The sequence below is a fragment of the Patella vulgata genome, chromosome 3, assembly GCF_932274485.2.
Source record: "Patella vulgata chromosome 3, xgPatVulg1.2, whole genome shotgun sequence".
NCBI lineage: Eukaryota > Metazoa > Mollusca > Gastropoda > Patellidae > Patella > Patella vulgata.
The window spans coordinates 13228240-13251654 of record NC_065881.2 but is presented as its reverse complement, the minus strand read 5'-3'; the positions used below and the strand labels follow the sequence as shown (position 1 = coordinate 13251654).

At 36.8% G+C, this 23415-nt stretch overlaps 1 protein-coding gene across 1 annotated transcript; it reads right to left on the bottom strand.

Annotated features, from left to right (window-relative positions):
* Positions 1-630: 630 nt before the first annotated feature.
* On the bottom strand, positions 631-23199 carry LOC126816163 (stress-70 protein, mitochondrial). The gene is made up of 18 exons (XM_050542407.1): positions 23015-23199; positions 21786-21841; positions 20489-20595; positions 19432-19594; positions 18556-18680; positions 17629-17702; positions 14959-15065; positions 13038-13200; positions 12309-12401; positions 10824-11033; positions 9680-9769; positions 8852-8989; positions 7951-8055; positions 6798-6915; positions 5622-5716; positions 4872-4964; positions 3381-3521; positions 631-2568 (listed from the first exon to the last, which is right to left on the bottom strand). Exons 1-18 carry the CDS (start codon positions 23099-23101, stop codon positions 2446-2448), a joined length of 2088 nt encoding a protein of 695 aa, XP_050398364.1. The 5' UTR covers positions 23102-23199; the 3' UTR covers positions 631-2445.
* Between the last annotated feature and the right edge of the window lie 216 nt (positions 23200-23415).

Genomic DNA, 23415 nt, shown 5'->3' with positions numbered 1-23415 from the left:
GCTTTGCGTGGAGAAACAGTGGCCAAGTGATTAAGACACTGGCTCGCTAGCTGTCTAGTCATTCGGATGGGATGAAAAACCAAGGTCCAATGTACACATTGGTGTGCATATTAAAGACCCACTGGCAGTTGGAATCGATACAAGAGTAGGCCATAGCCCCGCTGTCGGGGCAAAACTTTCCTCAAGCACACTGTATGGCGTATGCTCATCTTCATTAGCCCAGTCGGAGCAGAACAGTAAGACTTTAAACCCAAGTTCCTGGTAAGCGAGACGTCTTGTCAGAGCCACTGCGTCTTTCTAGTCGGTAAAATCGTACAGACAACTATTCTTTCGCATTTTTTACACCAATCTTGATTTTTTTGCCTGCTCCTGTGCGGGATCTATCTGTATATGCTTAATGTAATGGAGATCCCCAGTATATGCTTAATGTAATGGAGATCCCCACAGGTCCTTGGCACCACGGCCTCAACCCAGATTAATCTGCCCCCCCCCCCTCCGTCGGACAATAAATGACAGAATTGTTTTGTCAGATTATTTAATTGATTACTATACACTAATATAACAAATGATTTCTCCACAAAATATTATCTACAAAGTCTTCATAAAATACTTTATAACTAAACACTCAACTAAATTTACATTAATTATCTTTACTCCTGTGGATGTACATTGTCTTTTGTTTGATTTCACGTCATAAGAAAAAAAATTCTGGTGAAAAAGAGTATCAAATGAACTAGAGACTTCATTTGAATAAATTTAAAAATTTTGAAAATCAATTTTTGTAAACAAATGGTAATTGAATACAAGGTAAAAGCACAATATCTAATGCCAAAAACTTTAACCTTGCATTGGATTAATAGAATGCTCTATTTTTCATTTTTGGGTTGCCTCCCTTGTTTTGAGCATAGAGGTACAAGGCATTCAAAAGTTAGAGTTTACTTACCACTTTTCACTAGGTTTATCTAGTTAATTACTTTAACTCAATAATCTAACACTGATTAAAGATGCATTATGTAAGATTTAATTCTACCTGTTACAGTTTTTTCTTTTGGCCTCAACATGTTTAAACACAATTTGCTATTAAATATCAAAAAGGAAAATCAAAACTTTGTTTATTAACGTAACAATTGTACTTGACAATAAAGACTATATTGTTAAAACTTCAAACACTCATAACTTCTCTCAAAACAAAAAGTAATTTGACTGAAATTTTCAATACATTAATTTTTTATTATCCATTGTTGAGTGACTATAGCAAAAACAATTAGCTTTTTATCTAAATCTTACATAAGGCATCTTCTAGTCTATGAATAAATAAAGTCTCTGTTTAAATAAATGGTCATAGATACAAAGTGATAATGGATATGCTTCATATAAATGCAAAGTTCATGGTTATTAAAAATCATTACTTTCAACAATTTTAAATTTATCACTACATGACCACGCAACCAATGAAATCCAGTCTTACAAATCTCACACAAACATGTATATTATGTATATATTAATTAGGCCAAAATACAAAAAATACCTGTATTTACATACGGTTACCTGACCAACCTCATTTGTTTTAGCCAAAGCCCAAAATCAACCCTGCACTTTTTTCTCTCATTTCCCTACGCTTTGGCGTAGTTTCTCAATAATTAAGCTAGAAATGCTAGGAAACAGATAATACAAACTTAAGAAAAAAAAAAAAATTAAAGGTTTTGGGACCGACCCTAAACACAGGTATTTTTTTTAGCGTGGCCTTACCTACAAGTAAATTGGAATCTAGTACAATCTATCAGAACATGCAATAACTTCAAACTACTGACATAATTCCACAATTGTTCATTATTCTCTATTCACATCGCCTCTATACAGTATTGCTGTCACTAACTAAACAATGGTCTTTATATTTACCCATGTTAATTATTTCTTAAATTCACACTTGGTCAATTTCGATACAGTATTACTGACAGTAACATATCATTAATTATCTAAATGAGCTGGAAGACGTACACAAGACTCTGAAGAGAAATGAAATGGGGTTTAACATCTTACTTTTTTGCACCAACCAGGCTAATAAAGATGGACAGATACCATAGAGTGTGCTATGAGAGAAATTTGCCTGGATAGGATGTTTCTGCATACTGTTCACTGAATATTCAGAATCAGGCATGGATCACCAAGTCTGTAGAATCAGGGCATACATACACACTAATATGAAATTCCAGTCAACAAAAATCACAAAATTACTATTATTCAAACTAGCGTGGTTGGTTGTGGACATATAATACAAATATTAAACACATTTAATAATATATATATTACAATATGATATCACATGACACCTTTCAGTCTATTTATAGAAACACACATCACATGACTAAATCACATGATCAAGTCACAACTTCCATATATGGCAATTTCTGGTCACATGATGAACAATGAGTCAATGAACAGAATTTAATTTTTATCTTCTTTCTTCTTAGCCTCCTCATCGGTTTTTGCTTCATCAGTAGACGAACTGTCGGAACTTTCTGTATTTTGTGAACTACTGCCACCCTGTGATTCACGTTCAGAAGCCATCTTAAATAAATGGAAATAAAATTTCAAATGAATGTAGATAGAAATGAAGTAGGGGTGTGTCTATTTTTCATTGAATGGTCGCTGTTCAGGCAGTAGTGGATATAGAAGCTGTGAATAGTGCGGGGCAGTTCCAAATCTAAGGCGCCATCCACAATCCCACCCCACAATGAATGTCAAAAAAATACTGGCTATAACACTTAGAGCCCAGGTAGAGAGAGAGAGAGAGAGAGAAATGGGGTTCAACGTCCACTCGACACAAACTAGGTCATTTCGGGACTAACGTATGGTTTTTAATTTTATTTCTATAATTCGCTTGCGCGTAGGGGTCTTTAGTGCTGGGAGGAAACCGGAGGACCCGGAGAAAACCCACGAGGTTGGACAGGCGGCCCTACTCCTTGTCACGTACAACCAGGGAATCGAAACCCCGCCAGTTGACTCAATGACAGACCGTATGATACAGCGCGTGCGTGCTAACCATTCAGCCATCCAACACCCCCGAGAGCCCAGGTAGAACATCGAACGTATTGCCTATATAGTTGTTCAAGATTTTATGTGCATGCGAACTCTCATCCAACATGAACAACTTGCTGTGTTACATTGTCTGGCATTCTGTTCGCTACAAATGAAAAGGGAAAAACCAGACTGGAAAATTCAGTGGAACTTTCCTGGCCAAAACCTGGACAGCACCAAGAAAACCTATGTTTAACTGGATTACCGACAACAAATTGCTTAATGATGCATCACTTAAAGATAGTTTTGCTAATTTGAAACAAAAGAATACCCCCCTCAACTCTATTTTATTTCTTGCTTACCTTCTTATAAGCCATTTCAAACAGTTTAAGTGAAGACTGTTGTAAGTCGTTTGTTCCTTCTTTAATATTTTCAATGGTTTCGTTATCTTTATTTTCTAGAAGTGTTCGAACTTTAGTAATCTTTTCTTTAATACTATCACACTGTAAATATAAATAAATAAAATAAAATGAAATGAGGTTTAACGTCCTACTGTTCTGCTTCGACTTGGCTATGAAGACGTGCAAACGCCATACAGTGTACTATGAGGGAAATTTTGCCCGAGCAGCGGCACTTTGACCTACTCTTACATTGAATTCCAACTGCCAAGGGATCTTTTACGTGTATGCAAATGTATACACAGGACCTCAGTTTTTCTTCCCATCTGTACGACTAGACAGCTGTCCTTATCAGGCTCTCCTTCCTGTATCACTGACAAAGGGGGACCCCATGCAAGAAAACCCTGAAGAACTTTCTCGGTCACTGCAGGGATCGAACACCCAACCTCCAGGTCCTACCCACTAAACCACCATGGCTCCCAACTAGATATATCAAGAAATGAAAATGGCGTTTAACGTCCACTCCACACAAACTAGGTCATTTCAGGACTAACATATATGATTCAATTTTATTTCAATAATTTGCTTGCACGTACGGGTTTTTAGCTGTGGGAGAAAACCGGAACACCTGGAGAAAACCCATGTGGTTGGACAGGCAACCCTACTCCTGGTCACGTACAACAGGGGATTCGAAACCATGCCGGTTGAGTTAATGATAGACCTTATGATACAGTGCGGACGTGCTAACCATTCGGCCATCGAAATCACGCCAGTTGACTCAATGACGGACCTTATGATACAACGGCGCACATACAACCTGGGAATCAAAACCACGCTAGCTGACTCAGTGACTAAACATTTGGCATCCTCGGAAATCAGCCAATGTTGAATAAAATATCTCGATTGGTCTCGTTTTTTTATTCAATTGAATCAAAGCCAGGAGATTATCAACAGTTGAAGAGCCCTGGGGAAGAATTTCTAAGTCACTTTTTCTACTCCAGTTAATGGCGCCATCTGGTAGCAAATTGTATAAGCTTTCTGTGGATCAATCAATTTCAGGTAAAAACGATCAGAGTCACATCGAACCAAGGCCCTTCTGAAATGGTCTCCCTGACAAATACGTCCATCATACCCTTTATTTGACCTTAATTTGGCTGAAAAGTGGAAGTCAGTTGTTGTACTGGTAATTATGATTCATGTTAAACATCATTTTGAAGTTATAATTAAACCCATGCGTTGTTCTGTTTGCGTCAAGCAGTCTCATCCAAAAGACTGTTTTACCCTTTAAGCGAAAAGACAAAAATGTGACTTAGATCGTTCTTCCCCTGGACTCTTCAGTTAATATTTGGATTTATTTTTATCATCATTAAATGCTAAATATTAAATTTGAGTACATTATAGAGTGGATTAAGCCAAGAAAAATTATATTTTGTTTGAAAAATGTGAACAATTTACCTCTTCCTTGGGGAGTTGATCTTTAAATTCCTCCATTTTACTTTCTGTGTCGTGTATGATACTATCAGCTTGATTCACTGCTTCAATAACATCCTAAAAAATTTATATAATATCATTAAATATAACTTATATAATTTCATTAAATATAACTTAAGGCAAAACGTGGGTTGATTTTTATATTTCAATTGTTATGTCCAATGTGAGATGGGTGAATATCACCAGGAGAGCAGCCTTCCCTTCTTAAATTTTCAACTGTCAAGTTTTTTTTTTTTGTTTTTTTTTTTATTATTTCGTGCATGCCAATCTCTACACGGGTGAAATCTCAATTATTCAGTTGCTGTAGGTTTAGTTTCATTTGAGACATTCTAACACAAAACCATCAACTAAACTTTGATAAGAACGCAACTTGATGTCTTATCAAATACAGGTGGATCTCAATTTATGTGACTTTACTTCCAATTTGTACTTAGACTCAACTTTTTAACACAAAAACATCATCTAAAACTTGTCAACAATTCAGAATTTTATGTATTTTTTTTTTTTTAGCCGAAAATACAGTTAATTTTTCATATAGTCAAGTGCATAATGTTAGGGAGGTGAATTTTGGCCAGGCAGCGACGCTTCTGTTTATTCTTCTTTGAATCTAAAATATCAAAGTTTCGTTTACATGCACGCTATCCAGGGAATTGAAATACCACAAACAATATAGCATTAGAATTAAATTTCTAAATATAGTCTGAATTAACTTGCCTTCTTTCGTCTGTCTTCTTCTGCGTGTGCTTCAGCATTTTTCACCATGTTTTCAATTTCTTCCTTAGATAAACCTCCAGATGACTGGATTACAACTAATAAACAAAAACAGAAATTATAGTAAATCTGATTCAAATACAAATATCTAAATACCGTTTCATCTTAATATTGTCACTTTAAATTAATCCTCACCACAATTTTTTGAAAGGTCATGTAGCATTTTAAAATATTTTTGACAGAAGTCTTGTAGCACTTCACTGTATCGTTGACAGAAGTCAATTAGCATTTTACTAGATCTTGACAGAAATGAAATGTGGTTTAACGTCCTACTGTTCTGCTCCGACTGGGCTAATGAAGACGGGCATACGCCACACAGTGTGCTATGAGGGGAATTTTGACCGGGCAGTGGCACTTTGGCCTACTCTTAAATCAAATTCGAAGGGATCTTTTACATGCACACCCATGTATACACAGGACCTTGGTTTTTTGTCCAACCAAACGACTAGACAGCTGTGCTCGTCAGGCCCTCCATCGTGCATCACTGACAAGATCTTAACAGATTATTCACCATATGTCATTAAGGTTATAATAACCCTTACTGTGTTGTTTCTGTCCTGTATGTTAAATGACTTCTGCAGCATTTCATGTTTTTGATGGGAGGCCATTTAGCATTTCACTTATTTTTTTTGATGGAGGTCATTTAGCATTCCATCATTTTTTTCATGGAGGTCATTTAGCATTCCATCATTTTTTTCATGGAGGTTATTTAGCATTTCTTGATATTTTAGATGAAGGTCATTTAGAATTTCTCCATACTTTAGATGAAGGTCATTTAGCATTTCATCATATTTTTGATGGAGGTCATTCAGCATTTCATATTTTTGATCATTTAACCACATTTTTTATGGAGGTCATTTAGCATTTCATCATATTTTTGATGGAGGTCATTTAGCATTTCACCATACTTTGGTAAGAGGACATTTAGCATTTCTCCATATTTAGATGGAGGTCATTTAGCATTCCATCATATTTTTGATGGACATTTAGCATTTCATCATATTTTTGATGGAGGTCATTTAGCATTTCACCACTTTTTTGATGGAGGTCATTTAGCATTCCTCCATATTTTTGATAGGATTCATTTAGCATTTCATCAAAGGCTATAATTATACTTACTTTGTTGTTCCCTTCCTGTACCCTTATCTCTAGCCGATACGTTGACGATTCCATTAGCATCAATATCAAACGTTACTTCTACCTGAGGTACACCTCGTGGTGCTGGAGGAATTCCAACCTGGCAAAAATAAATATATCTTAAGCACATTCTATGTCAGTGAAATAAAATTTGCATACAATAATATTTCTACACTCAGTGACAACTGAAGATTAGATGGAAAATTGCTAGTAGAATGTGATCTTGTAAAGCAAAAATGAAATGAAATGAGGTTTAACGTCCTACTGTTCTGCTCCAACTGGGCTAATGCATATGACATACAGTGTACTAAGAGGGAAATTTTACCTGGGCAGCGGCACTATGGCCTACTCTTATATCAAATTCCAACTGCCAAGGGATCTTTTACATGCATGCCAATGTATACACGAGAACTCAGTTTTTCGTGCCATCCAGAAGGACTAGACAGCTTCCCTTGTTAGGACCTCTGCTCTGCACCACTGACAAGGGGAAATCACGTCGGATTGTTGTAAAGCTAACTTCCAGTCATGATAACATACATTCAGCGATTGCTGACAAATAGGGTTTAACATCCACTTGGCACAAACTAGGTCATTTCAGGACTAACATACAGTAGAAATGTTATTTCAATAATTTGCTTCCACCTAGATGTCTTTACCCAGTTTACATTTAATCTTGTGAATCTAGCATTAATTCATTTAACATTCATTTAATATTAAAACTTAGTTTGAAAATTTGCAAAAATTATTTCAAATCGGCAAAAATAATCTAATTTGTGTCCCTGTTTCAGACCGACCATTCAATTTCGATAATGAGTGAACAATTTACAAATATTTATCTGATCACTGTTCAAAAATTAATCACTATACATCAATAATTGTGTTATTTTTTTTAACAGTGATCGAGAAATTAAACGCTTGCAAATTGGATGTTCCATTATTAAAATTGAATGGTCATCTTTAAACTGGACATGATTACAAAATGGATGATTTTTGGTGAGTTAAAATGATTTTTATATTGTGCACTACTCCTATTTATTGCCATGTTTTAATTTTCCACACTTCATAATGTTTCACTTTGTTTTATTCTCATTCCTAAAATTTGCACCTCTTTATTTTTTTATATTTTTCAACTTACCAATGAGAACTGTCCGAGGAGTTTATTATCATTGGCCATTTCACGTTCACCCTGACTAACTTTAATCTCTACCTGTGTCTGCCCATCAGCGGCAGTAGAAAATATCTAGAACAAGAAAAAAGATAAATATATTCGTTTATTAGATTACATGCTATCTTTACTTGGAAGAATAAAAAGTGGTTTTCTGCACCAAATGGGTGCCGTGAGGGAAGTTTATGCCTACCCTTAAACAAAATTCAACAGTAAAATCTTTTCTTTGCATGACTGCATCTTAATCAGACTCGACCGACAAGATGCTGTTCCTCTCTACGGTCGGAGACGTGTTAACAAAGAATCAGATAATTTCACAACAGTGGGATAATCTATTCTAAGATACATAATCACAGACATAACTACAACCCAAAGAGAGGAATGGGTTTTAACGTCTACTCGACGCAAACTAGGTCATTTTAAGACTAACACATGGTTCAATTTTATTTCAATAATTTGCTTGCACGTACGGGTTTTTAGCAGTGGGAGAAAACCGGAACACCTGGAGAAAACCCATGAGGTTGGACAGGCAACCCTACTCCTGGTCACGTACAACAGGGGATTCGAAACCATGCCAGTTGAGTTAATAATAGACCTTACAATACAGCTAGCACGTGCTAACCATTCAGCCATCCAATCCCCCCCACAACCCCAAGAGGACAAGCAATCAAAAGAATACGTGACCAGTCTCCTCTTGTTCTACATGTGGGAGAAAATGTTCGACATAAGGCCAAAGGATCCACGATCGACATGTAACTTGGTAGACTTGGACAATTTTGCAGCGTGGGCAGGACTTTAATTCTAAGATGCCGACGATGTCACCGTCCGTTCCTGGTCCATGTAATACTATCGTACTTGTTTAATTACTAACCTGACTTTTTTTGGTAGGAATAGTGGTGTTACGTTTGATAAGTTTAGTGAAGACACCACCCAATGTTTCAATACCCAGAGATAGTGGTGTAACATCCAATAATAATACATCTGTTACATCTCCAGCTAAAACACCTCCCTACACGAATAAACACAAAACATTATTTAAAATTTAGATAAATAGTTGGCCGTTCTTGCTTTAGTAGTTTAAAAATAGATAATGAAAAATGAATATTCTGACAATTTCATTCAAATTACTTTATTTTGATATGAGTGTTGGAAGCAGTGAGGGAATTTTGCCCGTATATCCCGGACATGTCCAACGCTATTTTCCAAATGTCCTAAAGTGTCTAACCAGGAATATGCCCAATCGGACATCAAGTCTTGGAAGCAGTGATGGGATTTTGCCCGTATATTCCGGACATGTCCAACGCTATTTTCCAAATGTCTTAAATTTTCCAACCAGGAATATGCCCAATTGAACATCAAGACATGGGGAATAATATTCAAAATTCCAAAATTAAAATAGTGTACTGAGTGTATATCTACTACGCAACCCGATTATCGTTGGATTGATTTAGTAATCAAGTGATGCACGTATTTACCTTGTGATACCGTCTATACATCTACCTTGATTAATTACTTAATGTGGCATAGATTTTTATCGTAGCAATGAACATTTTAGTTGAAATTCCAGACCCCTCCCCTTTCAACAACCACCTGATTGCATATGGAACGGACACGTTGATTGCTTCAGGAGAAAGTTAAGATTCAAGATGATGATAATGATAAAGAATTACTTGAACTAATGATTTAATGTTAAATTCACCTGAATAGCAGCACCAATAGCAACAGCTTCATCTGGATTGACCGACTTACTCGGTTGACGACCAAACAAATCTTGTACTGTTGATTGAACCTGAAAATATAACATAGCACGATTAAGACTGGACAATAAATCTTTCAGTATTACAAATAAAGCTGGACAATTAATCTTTCAGTAAAATATTACAATTAGGACTGGACAGTTAATCTTTCAGGATTGAAATGACACCGTTCAAGTCTCCATTTTTTTGTGTATAGTGTTGATCCTGCCTTGTGTTCCGTAGCAGAGAACATAACTGTTTGGTATCCTTTACACTATCCACTTTTAATCCAGATATGTGAGGACAAACATTGCCAAATCAACAATTCACAGAACATGAGACTTCTAGAGAATTATATGGGTTGACATGTACTGATGATTGTCAGGTTACAACTAATGATAAATTATATATTCTATTCTTAACAGTAGGAAGAAACTGTACAAACACATTAATACAATTTGATGTATTCTCTTTGTCATGCTAAACTGAACACTGTTCTTCTACTGGGCTAATGAAGGCAAGCATATGCTAGAGAGAGAGAGAGAAATGGGGTTTAACGTCCACTCGACACAAACCAGGTCATTTCAGGACTAACATATGGTTTAATTTTATTTACATAATTCGCTTGCGCGTAGGGGTCTTTAGCAGTGGGAGGAAACCGGAGGACCCGGAGAAAACCCACGAGGTTGGACAGGCGACCCTACTCCTTGCCACGTACAACCGGGGATTCGAAACCACGCCAGTCGACTCAATGACAGACTTTATGATACAGCGCGCGCACGCTAACCATTCAGCCATCCAACCCCCCCGCAAGCATATGCTATACAGTGTGCTATGAGAGAAAATTTTGCCCAGGCAGTCACTACGGCCTACTCTTATACTGAAATCAAATTACCAGGGGTTCTTTTACAAGCACACCAATGTATACATGGGGCCTTGTTTTTTTGTCCAATTCGAATGACTGAAAGCTGTCCTTGCCAGGCCCTTCGTCCTGCACCTCTATCAAGGGGAAACCAGGTTGGAAAATCCTGATAAACTTTCTCGGCCAATGTGTGCCGTGATAAAATGAAAGTTTCCTCATTCAAATATACAATCTTGTAACCGTACCTTTGGCATTCTGGTCATGCCACCAACTAATATAACTTCTCCGATATCAGACTTCTTGACTTCTGCATCTTGTAACGCTTTCTGACACGGTCCAACCGTTCTCTTTATTAAACTATCCACTAAAGATTCAAATTTTGAACGAGAAAGTTTTAAATTCATGTGTTTTGGTCCGCTGGCATCCATGGTAAGATAAGGTAGGTTAATATCAGTCTGGATAAAAAAAAAAAAGTTCATTATTATACAAACATCTCATTCAACTCTCGTTGAGAGAGAAATGGGGTTTAACCTCCACTGGACACAAACTAGGTCATTTCGGGACTAAAATATGGTTTAATCTTTTTATTTCAATAATTCGGTTGCGCGTAGGGATCTTTAGCAGTGGGAGGAAACCTGAGGACCCGAAGAAAACCCATGAGGTTCAAGCGACCAGACTCCTTGTCACATAAATCCTGGGAATCGGAACCCCGCCAGTTTACTCAATGACAGACTTTATGATACAGCGCGCACACACTAATCATTCGGCCATCCAATCCCCCTCTCTTGAGATGGAGAGAGAGAAATGAAATAAGGGTTTAATGGCCTATTTTTCTGCACCAACACTGTCATGCAGAGTGATGAGGGAATTTTGTCTACTCTCATTTCGAATTCCAACTGTAAAGGATTCTTTTACGTGCACCCAAATGCATACACAGAATCTCTTTTTTTTTGTCCCATCCATACAACTATACATTGTTCCTGGTCAGGTCCCCTGTCATGTGCTACTGATTAAGTGAGAAGTGAGAGTGTCCGATCCATAAACTATAAAAGGACAAATAAAATCATCCAATTAACTCTCAGGATCAGTAAAACAGTTGACAACTGGATGTCAGGAACTAATACAGTCCCTAACATCCAGTCTTACAACTAGAATATAATATACCACAATCGTAACACTATGTCTTGATTATCAAGTATCACAGCTGACTAGATCATGGACTGCAGAAAAATATCTGGTCTTTAGAAAATTTCCAGATTACTTATCCGCAAAAACTTTATGTGGAAATATATAAGATGTTAAATGAAATGGGGTTTAACACCCTACTGTTCTGGGCCCTTATTCACGAAAACTTAAACTAAGATAAAATCGAAATTTTAAGAAATACTGCAATTCGATTGGCTGACCAGTAAAATCAATTTGCATATATCCAATGAAGTTGCAGTATTTCTTAAAATTTCGATTTTATCTTAGTTTAAGTTTTCGTGAATAAGGGCCCTGCTGTGATTGAGCTAATGAAAACGATCATATTTCATACAGTGTGCTATGAGGGAAATTTTGCCTGGACAGTGACATATCCTACTCCTATATAGAATTCCTACTGGCGAAGGATCTTTAACATGCACGTCCATGTGTACACAGGACCCTGATTTTTCATCCCATCTGAACACCTATACATTGTTCCTTGCTAGGCTCTCTGTCCTGCAGTTTTATGAAATAACCCAACCTACCTGTAGCGATGATGAAAGTTCTATTTTAGCTTTTTCTGCAGCTTCACGTAATCTCTGCATGGCCATACTGTCTTTTGATACGTCAAGTCCTTGCTGTAAAACATATTATACATCAATACATTACAAAATATTACTATACTTGAATCCTGTGACCGTGCCTTATCTTTCTGACCTCCTCAAATATTTCAATCTGATTAAAATACAGATCTACATTATACTTTCGATGGCCTCTACTACATGAAGATCTGGCTGGTTGTTGTGGAAGGTCGCGTCAGAGGTCATACGAGTGGCTTTTGAACCTATGATTATATTTCATTTCCTTTTTTGTTATACTTTCGATGGACTTTACTACATGAAGATCTGGCTGGTTGTTGTGGAAGGTCGCGTCAGAGGTCATACGAGTGGCTTTTGAACCTATGATTATATTTCATTTCCTTTTTTGTTATACTTTCGATGGACTTTACTACATGAAGATCTGATATCTGTTGTTGTGGAAGTAAGGTCAGAAGTCATACGTGTGACTTGACCCGGTGATGTCAGACATTTGATTAACCAATCCGTGTTGATGTTAGTGGGTTACCCACAGTTCCATGCACCTCACATCAAAAACTCGCCGTAACAGTTGGCTAACCCCTTACATCATCCAGAATGCGGGTTATATAACAACTGACGATAAGAGATTTGAATCGACTTGCTATGTGTTATTCAATTTTTTTTTAAAGCACTTACATCTCGTTTAAACTCTGCAGACAAGTAATTAACCAATAAATTATCGAAATCTTCACCACCAAGGAAAGTGTCACCATTGGTCGATTTGACTTCAAATACACCTTTCTGTATCTCAAGTATAGAAATATCAAAAGTACCGCCACCTAAATCATACACAGCTATTCTAAAAAAAAATAATATACAAATAGATTTATTTAATCATATAATACCCTAGATCTTCAAATCTAGAGAGTAATCAGGAAGAAGGAGAGACAGAGTGTCAGAGAGGGTTCTGAAGAGAAAGTTTCATAGAGAGAGAGAGAGAGAGAGAGAGAGAAATGGGGTTTAACGTCCACTCGACACAAACCAGGTCATTTCGGGACTTAACACATGGTTTAATTTTATTTACATAATTCGCTTGCGCGTAGGGGTCTTTTAGCAGTGGGAGAAACCGGAGGACCCAGAGAAAACCCACGAGTTTGGACAGGCGACCCTACTCCTTGCCACGTACAACCGGGGAGTTTCATAGAGAGAGAGAGGGTTCCGAAAAGGGAGAAATAGTGTGTAACAGAGGGCTCTGAACAGAGTGTCTGAGATAGAGTGTCTGATCCATATAACACCATAGATTTAAGATCACCAATTCTAGAGAGTAATCGGAAAGGAAAGATAGTGTCAAGAGATTTCTGAAGAGTCTCAGAGAAAGAGAGAGAGAGATGAGGTTTAACACTCGACACAAACTAGGTCATTTCGGGACTAACATATGGTTTAATTTTATTTCAATAATTCGCTTGCGCGTACATGTAGGGGTCTTTAGCTGTGGGAGGAAACCGGAGGACCCGGAGAAAACCCACGAGGTTGGACAGGCGACCCTACTCCTTGTCACTTACAACCGGGGAGAGAGAGAGAGAGGGTTCCGAAGAGGGAGAAAGTGTGTTACAGAGGGCTCTGAACAGAGTGTCAGAGATAGAGTGTCAGAGAGAGAGAGAGTGTCCGATCCATAAACTATAAAAGGACAAATAAAATCATCCAATTAACTCTCAGGATCAGTAAAACAGTTGACAACTGGATGTCAGAAACTAATACAGACCCTAACATCCAGTCTCACAACTAGAATATAATATACCACAATCGTAACACTGTGTCTTGATTATCAAGTAACAGCTGACTGGATCATGGACGGCAGTAGAAATGAAATGGGGTTTAACGTCCTACTGGTCTGCTCCTATGCTGGGCTAATGAAGACGGGCATACGCCATACAGTGTGCTATGAGGGAAATTTTGCCCGGGCAGCGGCACTATCCCCTACTATTGTCGAATTCCAACTGCCAAGCGATCTTTTTATGTGCATTCTAATGTATACACGGGACCTCGGTTTTCCGTCTCATCCGAAGGACTAGACAGCTGTCCTTGTCAGGCCCTCCGTCCTGAATCACTGACAAGGGGGGACGGCAGTAGACATATCGATGAAAATTATAGACGTGTTACAAGGTTGAATCAAACATTTATAGACACTTTCCGCGAAAAGTATTTATCCGGTGGTTATTTCCAATAAAAGTATGTCAAATTTGGTATATATGGAAAGTATAGACACCCAATCTCACTAGAAAAATACTGGATTACCCGAAAAACACCCATGGGGCAAGCACTGGTCAAAATTGTCAAGGTATAATTAACTGGCGACCCGACTGTTATCTGCCAGCTTATTGTGTGTTGTCAAGTAGCGCTTCAGCTAATTTACTTGACACAAACATGACCTCTTTTTAATAGATTTTTATAGCAGGGGTATTACCCCTTGAATACAATGTATTGAGAAGTATTTGAAGCAAACTTTTGATGGATTAATTAGTTTGTTTAGTCCAAGTATATCATCAAATCAAGTTTGTACGTGGGGAGGTACCTTTAAATAAAACAGGATTGAAATATAAAGAGTTACCAAACTTACAATTTGTCTTCTGATTTGTCTATTCCGTACGCCAAGGCAGCAGCTGTTGGTTCATTTATAACACGTAAAACATTTAACCCGGATATCTGACCCGCATCTTTAGTAGCCTGAGAAAACATAAAAATATCTTTAAATTAGAATATCGGACGAGCCCCGCAAATTTACCTGATCAAAACATAACATTTACTTTATATTAATAACATTATTGCACCTGCCCAAAATACATCGAACATAAAACTATGTGTGGTAACAATCTAACTTGCTATTCCATTTCCCTCCTTAATTCAGATCCTATCACAAATTGTGGTTCCAGATCTCAACTTGCTGTGCGATTTCCCTCCCCTGTTCGTTCTGAGTCAACTCAAGTACATACCCCTTCATACGGTTTCAGATCTAAATTTGTATGCCATTTACCTTCCCCGTTGAGTCATTTCACTGGTAATGAGTTTGTTAGATCCATATGCAACAAAAGGAAAAATAAAATCGTCCAATTGGCTCGCAGGATCAGTAAACAGTTGACAACTGGTTGTCAGTAACTAACACAGCTCCTAACATCCAGTTTTACAACTAGAATATAATATACCACAATCGTAACACTGTGTCTTGATTATCAAGTAACAGCTGACTGGATCATGGAAAGTCATCTTAAGGCCGTCGTTCGCACTTCATTTGGTGAATTTTAACAATAAAATCGTTTTTGAGGTTTTATGATTATCTGTGAGTAACACTATCTAGGAACACATACCAGTCATTTTTTTCACAAAATTCTTCTTTATTTCTACAAAATTTGGTTCTGAATGATCCCACCCTTTTTTATTTTGCCCTAATTCCGCTAAAACTATTGATATAAATCTAAAAACAATAGGCATTTCATACGTGAAATACTTGGCTTCCGACCGGTAAACTGTCGCCATGTTGGATACTGTTAGAAAGCTTGGGATTTCCCCTATTGAAAGGAAATGACGTTTTTTGGGGGTGTCTTGAAACCTTTCTTCTGTATTGAGATAAAAATAGCAAGCAAGAACAAGATTTGCATACCTAATGAGGTTATTTCAAGATTACGTTATTTGATTGGTCGGTCACATAGGTCAATGGTGAAGTGTCCAATCAGAAGCGGGCAATCCTCTAGGTCAGGTCAATAGGCATGCGCACTAAGCTCAGGTCCCAAATCAATCCTGGTTGCTATATTGCTGAACCGTACGTCACTGTTTATCAATATTTTTGAAGATTTTCAAATAAAATGCGTTTGAAATTGTTTAGATGACTAAATAAGTATGACAGACACTCATAATAAACAAAATGAAGATGAATATTCGTCTGCTAGACCTAGTAGTGGTATGGTTGCAATACCATTACCAGGTAGGCCTGCTGTCAGTGATTATTATAGTTATGGTTGTTTTGAATAACATCTATTCCTATGCCAATGTTCGGTTGTAAATTTACACACAAGAAATAAAATAAGAAAATACTGTATATTGATAAGAAAAACATTAGAAAATATATATATTAAAAGTCAGTTTTTTAATATTAAATAAATGAATTGAACAGATCGGCGTAAGTTGTTCTACTGAAATACTTCAACTTCAGTTGTTGATTTCTCAAAACAGTTTTTTTCTACAGTTACCAATTTTAGTCATGCTATATCTCTGGAAATTATCGTCAGATTTTCTTGAAACTTGGAATATAATTTTCTATATAATAACTTTGTGCAATAGGAGAATTTTATTGAAATCTGCAAAATAGTTCCTGATATATTGTTGCCATAGCAACTGTGACACGTGAAAGAATTTTGAAGTTAACATTAAAATGTGTATAACTTGCTTTCTAATTATTATTTTGTAATGAAACTTGCCTATTGCACAAAGGAACATGTCAGTAACCTCTCTGCTTAATTTTAAAACATTCTGTTGAATAGTTTCTGAGAAACTGGATGACTAAAATTATATGCAGAAATCCAAGATGGCCGCCGTTTCCATAGCAACATGTACCCCCAGGAAAATTTTTCGGCCGTTTTTGTAATATTCAATGGATGTGTTCTTAGATGTGTAAGAATGGTGACTTTACCTCAATTATTAAAAAAACTGAAATTTTCTACTGTCCACCCCCTTAATGTGTATCTCATTCCAGTATTGAAACTGAAAAGGGGTGGGGTAGGGGATGGAACGTTCTACAGCTCTTTACCGACTGGGCTAATGGAGACGGACATACACCAAACATGTATATCAATGTTCCAACTGTCAATCTTTGTTTGACGTTATGCCAGTTTACACGACAAGTTTGGTCACTGTTAAAACATTCGGCATTCATCACAGACAATATATGTATATACAGTGATCGAACACAGGACCTCAAGGTCAGCAAGCCAACATCTTACTCACTAAGTCCCCGTTGCTCAATGTACTATGAATTATGTTAGTATTAGGGGATGGAGAGAGAGAGAGAAATGTGGTCTAACTTCCACTCAACACAAACTAGGTCATTTCGGGAATAAAAAATGGTTCAATTTTATTTCAATAATTCGCTTGCAGTGGGAGGAAACCAGAGATCCCAGAGAAATTCCACGAGGTTAGTCAGCCGACCCTACTCCTTATCAGGTTAGTATTAGGAAATATAAAGCACACTATTACCTGTCTCTGAGAATCATTAGGAAATAGAAGTACATTATCTTACCTGTCTCTGTGAATCATTAAAATAAGCTGGAACAGTGACCACAGCATTCTTTATATTACTACCCAAATAACTCTCTGAAAAATATAGATATACAGTATATATTACTACCCAAATAATTCATTACAAAATATACATATACTTTTTACTACTAGCCAGATAACTCACTACAAAATAGAGACAAGACACTTTATATTAGTCAAAATATAGATATACACTTTACAACCACCACTCAAATAACTCACTACAAAATATAGACATACACTTTACTACTAACACCAAATAACTCACAATAACCAGTGTATGTTAATAACAGGACAATTGCCTACACATGAACAGTTCATATGGGCGGATTATCTGACGGCCCCATTTCACTAGCAAAAAGATACACTGTCAAAAGTGAAAATGGGCGTTTTTGATTTTTGTCTTAATGAGTAATTGCTCCACCAATCCTCAGACATTCAGCAATTCATTGTGGCATGCTCCTTATCAACCGCCCAATCTCGATTTGGGGCAATCTGACCCACTCCTCGCGCAGTGCCACGGCCAATTCTTGCAGTGTTGTCAGTTGACGTTGACAAACACGTCTCCCGATCAAATTAAATGTAACACACTAAAGCAAAGATACACTAAACAGTAAATCTTATGCAAGAACCGATAGGTAAGCAAACATGGATAGGATAAACCAGCAAGCGGTAGTTTTCACCAACCCTTCCTTGAAGTGTCAAATTTGAAAATGAATCCCTCCCATGTGTATGGCGCAAGTGCAGCTCAGTGGTTCTGTTGGGGCAATAAGTTCTTCATCTGTGAACATACTCTCAAAGCAAGTCAAGTTTATCATATCACAAACTAAATAGGTGTATGCATTTTAATATCCCCTACTTTTTTTTGAAGAGTATATTATTCCTAATTAATAAAGCTTTTACCCACCTGCAGTTTCCTTCATCTTCATAAGAACAAAAGCCCCAATCTGAGATGGGGAATAAACTTTACCATTAGATTCTAACCAAGCATCTCCGTTGGATGCCTTTACAATTTTATAAGAGACATTCTTCCTAAAAATACATAATTCAAGAACTTCATTATATATGGAATTTCAGATATAAAATTTACTTAAAGATACATTATGGGAGATAAGATAAAGAGATGGCAGTTCTCGCTATAATAGTTAAAAACTAGATAGTGTAAAGGTAATTTGCTGAAAATTTCAGTCAAATTGATCCACTATGAGCTAAGAAAGAAGCCGGTGAAATTTTTGCATAGTCTCGGTTATCATTACTAAAATCATTAATATAAACAGCATAGTCTCGATTATCCACTTTTTCTGATTTAATTATCTTTGGCCGTTAGCGGCATATAGGAATCTAATCCAGCCTACATCGAAGGCTAGCCCTGACATCGAGAGTTTATTATGGTCTGGATAAGTTAATTAATGTCTAATTGATAATTTAGATAACATTTCAGGCCTAAAGAAAGATTTGTAATAAGCAGATTTTGCTCTTGCATAATGCATGTTTAAGTGTAAATTAATCACTTTTGAAAAAAAACAAAAAACGTGTCCTTTAACAATTAGGAGTGACGGGAATCTAGCATGGATTTCAGAAACAAAATGAGGTTAAACTTCCTACTTTGCCACAATGCCTGGGCTAATGCAGACAGGTGGATTTCTGGATTTTGCAATGGATTTTAGAATAAAAAGGGGTCCAACTGCATCAACCGCCATATTGAAGAAGGCATGTGATAGAGGGTTTCTGTGGTCGAAAATGTGGTCGACTGACGGACAAACAGTTATAAAAATATACTAACATGTCCTTCTGTACTTCTGGATCGGTAAATTTACGACCAATTAATCTTTTAGTAGCGGAGAAAGTATTAGCAGCATTAGTGACAGCTTGTCGTTTGGCTGGCATTCCAGCCAATCGCTCTCCATCTTTTGTAAATGCAATTACTGAAGGTGTAGTTCTTGCTCCTGGAGTAAAAAAGTTTCTGAACTTAGTAAAAAGGGAGAAACAGGGTTTTATGTCCATTCAACACAAACTAGGTCATTTCGAAACTACAATATGGTTGAATTCTATTTAAAAAATTTTCTTGCATGTTGGGGTCTTTTCACAGATGGTCGAAACTGGACGACTCAGAGAAAACACCACAAAGGTAGCAGCCAGTCAGTAGAGTGTGGGGTCTTTACATGTGGGAGGAAACGAAAAAAAAACCCACGAGGTTGGAAATTAGTTAATAATACACATTATATTAAAAACAGTTCAATATTATTGTACTTGAATTGGAATAGTCTTTTCCAGTTCATCTGAAACACTCTGATTGGAAGAGAAGAGAAATGAATTGGTTTTTAATGTCCTACTGTTCTGCTCCGACTGGGCATATGTCATACAATTTGCTATGAGGGAAATTCATTTTTAGCAGTGTCGCTCCAAGAAGAGAGAGAGTAATGGGGTTTAATGTCCAATTGACATAAACTAGGTCATTTCGGGACTAACACATGGTTCAATTTTATTTCAATAATTCGCTTGCCTGTAGGGGTCTTTTTAGCAGTGGGAGGAAACCGGAGGACCCGGAGAAAACGAACGAGGTTGGACAGACGACCTTACTCCTTGTCAAGTACAACAGGGGAATAGAAACCCTGCCAGTTGACTCAATGACAGACTATGATACAGTGCGCATGTGCTAACCATTGAGTCATCCAGCCCCACCCCCCACAATCCGGTCTGGTTGAATAAGTCATCTAACCGTTAAAATCTAACCAACAGCAGCATATTTAGAGAATTGAAGTTTAATGTCATACTGCTCCGACTGGGCTAATAAAGATGCATGCGTATCTAACGATCAAAGCAATTGTTGTATCTCTTACCTTCTGAGTTTTCGAGAACTTTCGGGGTTTTTCCTTCCATGAGAGCCACACAGGAGTTAGTAGTACCCAAATCTATACCGATCACATGACCTTTCACCTTATCGGACCTGGAATAAGAAACATTAATTCATATATTTTTTTAATCTTTAAACAAGTCGAGGCAGTGGCTGTATCATTCGATGTTCAGTATTATCACGGCAAGTGGTGTGTGTGGTGAGGGTGTGTGTGTTGTAGTGTCGTCGTTTTGATTACCCACTGGTACATGACAAGGATTAGAGTTGCCTGTCCAACCTTGTTGGGTTTCTCCAGGTCCTCCAGCTTCCTCCCTATGTGCAATAGAATTATTGAAATAAAATCGAATCATGTTCTGGTCCCGAAATGATCTGGTTTGGTTGTATTGAGTGAAAATTAACCCCTATTTCTCTTTCTCTAGACTGATCATTTTCAATGATGATTATGTACAAGAGTAGAAGACTAAATAATTTGGGACCTGTAGGACTATTTAACGATGGCTTAAAAATAAGTGGTGAGCGAGAAAGAAATGGAAATCAACGCCTACCCAACGTAAACTAGGTCACTTCAGAACTAATATTTGGTTTATTATAATTTTTTTATAGGGGTCTATTCGCAGTTGGAGGAAACTGGAGGACTCTGAGAAAACTCAACAAGGTTGGACAGACGACCATACTCCTTGTCACATACAAACAGTAATTGAAACCCTGCCACTTAACTCAATGACAGACTGTATGATGCAACGCAAACTTAGCAGCTGGAGGAAACCGGAGGACACAGAGAAAACACATGGGGTTTGACACTTACAAGCTGTGAATCGAAACCATGTTGAGTTTACCAAATGACAGACCTCACCCATGTAACGTGCATGCATTAGATTATTCAGTTACCAAAACCCCCAAAAATTGAGTGGTAGATTCTGATTTCTTGCCAATTAGCGAAAAGTACATGTACCCACCCTTTTTTAGCTCTATTTTTCAAACTTACAAATATACAGTTGACTTAATTCCGACATTGTATGTGATCGTTACAATATGTCGGAATACTCAATTGCCTCGATACCAGAAGTATTATCACATGCTTTATTATACAGCGCACCAGTGGGTATCTAACAAATGTAATGTTTTGTTTTTTTTAGAAGAAGTTTTACTTCATCTCGGTAATTCATGTATAATGTCGCTGTATTTGATGTGAGAAAATGATGACAGACTTCACAGAATGCCGTAGTATTCAGGTGGTGGAAGTGACAAGAGTCCACTAGGGTTTTAAGTGTTATCTACTGTACCTGAATCTTTTGTGAACCCATCCATGTTCTCCCAGTAAATTCTTATAAACTGGATTCTGAAAAAAAAAACCCAACCCAGAAATTTGAGTAAAGCAAAAAAAAAAAAAAAATTACCATGAAGAAATTAGTGGAGGATCATGTTTTTAGTTTGTATAGAACTAATTTAAATAATAAATAATGTGACCACATAATTAAAATCTTAAGTTTTGCTTCTTGTAGAGTATGGGCAGCAGCACGATTTACCCAAAATCCACCATCATTTCAAATCATAATAATTCATATTTGATATCACACTGCTACTTGATGCCAAATTGTCACTTATAATTTAAATTCATATGGTTTTTGTTTCAAATGTCCTTCAAAATGCAATTTCCAAACAAGCAATTTCTTGCAATACATGAGTTATGTCCCTTTGTTACAACTTCCAAATTTGCTTAGAAGTTAGAGAAATTGTGACACAAAATGCCACAATTTTCAATTAAAATTGACCATTTAGTATAAAGAACAGTATATTATCAAATATCGATATAAATTTTTGTGACATGAGTTAAGTTTCATGGTGGATTTGGTTACAATACAACTTCCAAACTTGACTGGAACTCTCATTTTGACGGGCATTTCTGATTTTGACACAAAAACATTATGATTGCAAGCTAAAAATGACAATTTGGGATAAATAACGGTATATTATCAAATATCGATATAAATTATTGTCTTATGAGATGAAATAAGGGTGGATTTGGGTGAAATCGTGCTACAGTAGTCAGGTTATGATTTCGACTACTGTTTTAAAATTTCACTTTAACCCAGACCACTTTACAAGTAGCCTAAACTGAGGTAGTGAATACGTTTCTAGTTACATTGGTAAATGTCTTGGTTCTTAAATTATGTAACTACAAAACTAGATTCAGGTGATGTCTGGGCTCTGGCGTAGTTCAGTTGTAGTTTTGCACGATGATGAAATGAATGTCTAATTCATTAAAAAAAATTTTTTTATCTATTTCCCGATGAAAAAATAAACAAATAGATATACATCTCATCGGTAATTAAATAAATGAATATTTTAATCATCTTTGAAAGACAAAAAATGTGAATGATCTAAACCGGTTTCCGATAATAATTTCATCAGTTCTTGCTGCTGTCGATCAGTGTCTGCTTGTGTTGTATAACGACCCAGCCGATTTACGCATCACTTCAAAGTCATTCAAGTTTTTGCATATTTATCTCACCTTTAGCAATTCTGATAGCTGTTTTCCTTGGATTAGAACCACGCTTTTCTTCAGGCATTGCCCTGTAATGTTTTTTGCTGCCAACATTTTGAGTTTCAATGAATTTTTTAAAAAGAAATACTAAGGTGCCCTTTCCCCGCACGTGTGTGATGCAAACCTTGACTCTATTGCGCTTGCGTTGGTTGATTCCCATTTCGTCATTTCCGGTTGAATCGGGAATATTCTAAAAGGGAGGCAACTCTATGTATTAATAAAAAGGTTTCAGACTAGTAATTCTCTCTCCAATGTTAAACATAAAATAAAACCAAGTACGAACAATCCAAACCATAAGACAGAATTCGAAGTCCTAAAAAACGTTATAGGCAAAATAGTGTATTCAAGCAAAATAGTGTAATCAGCAA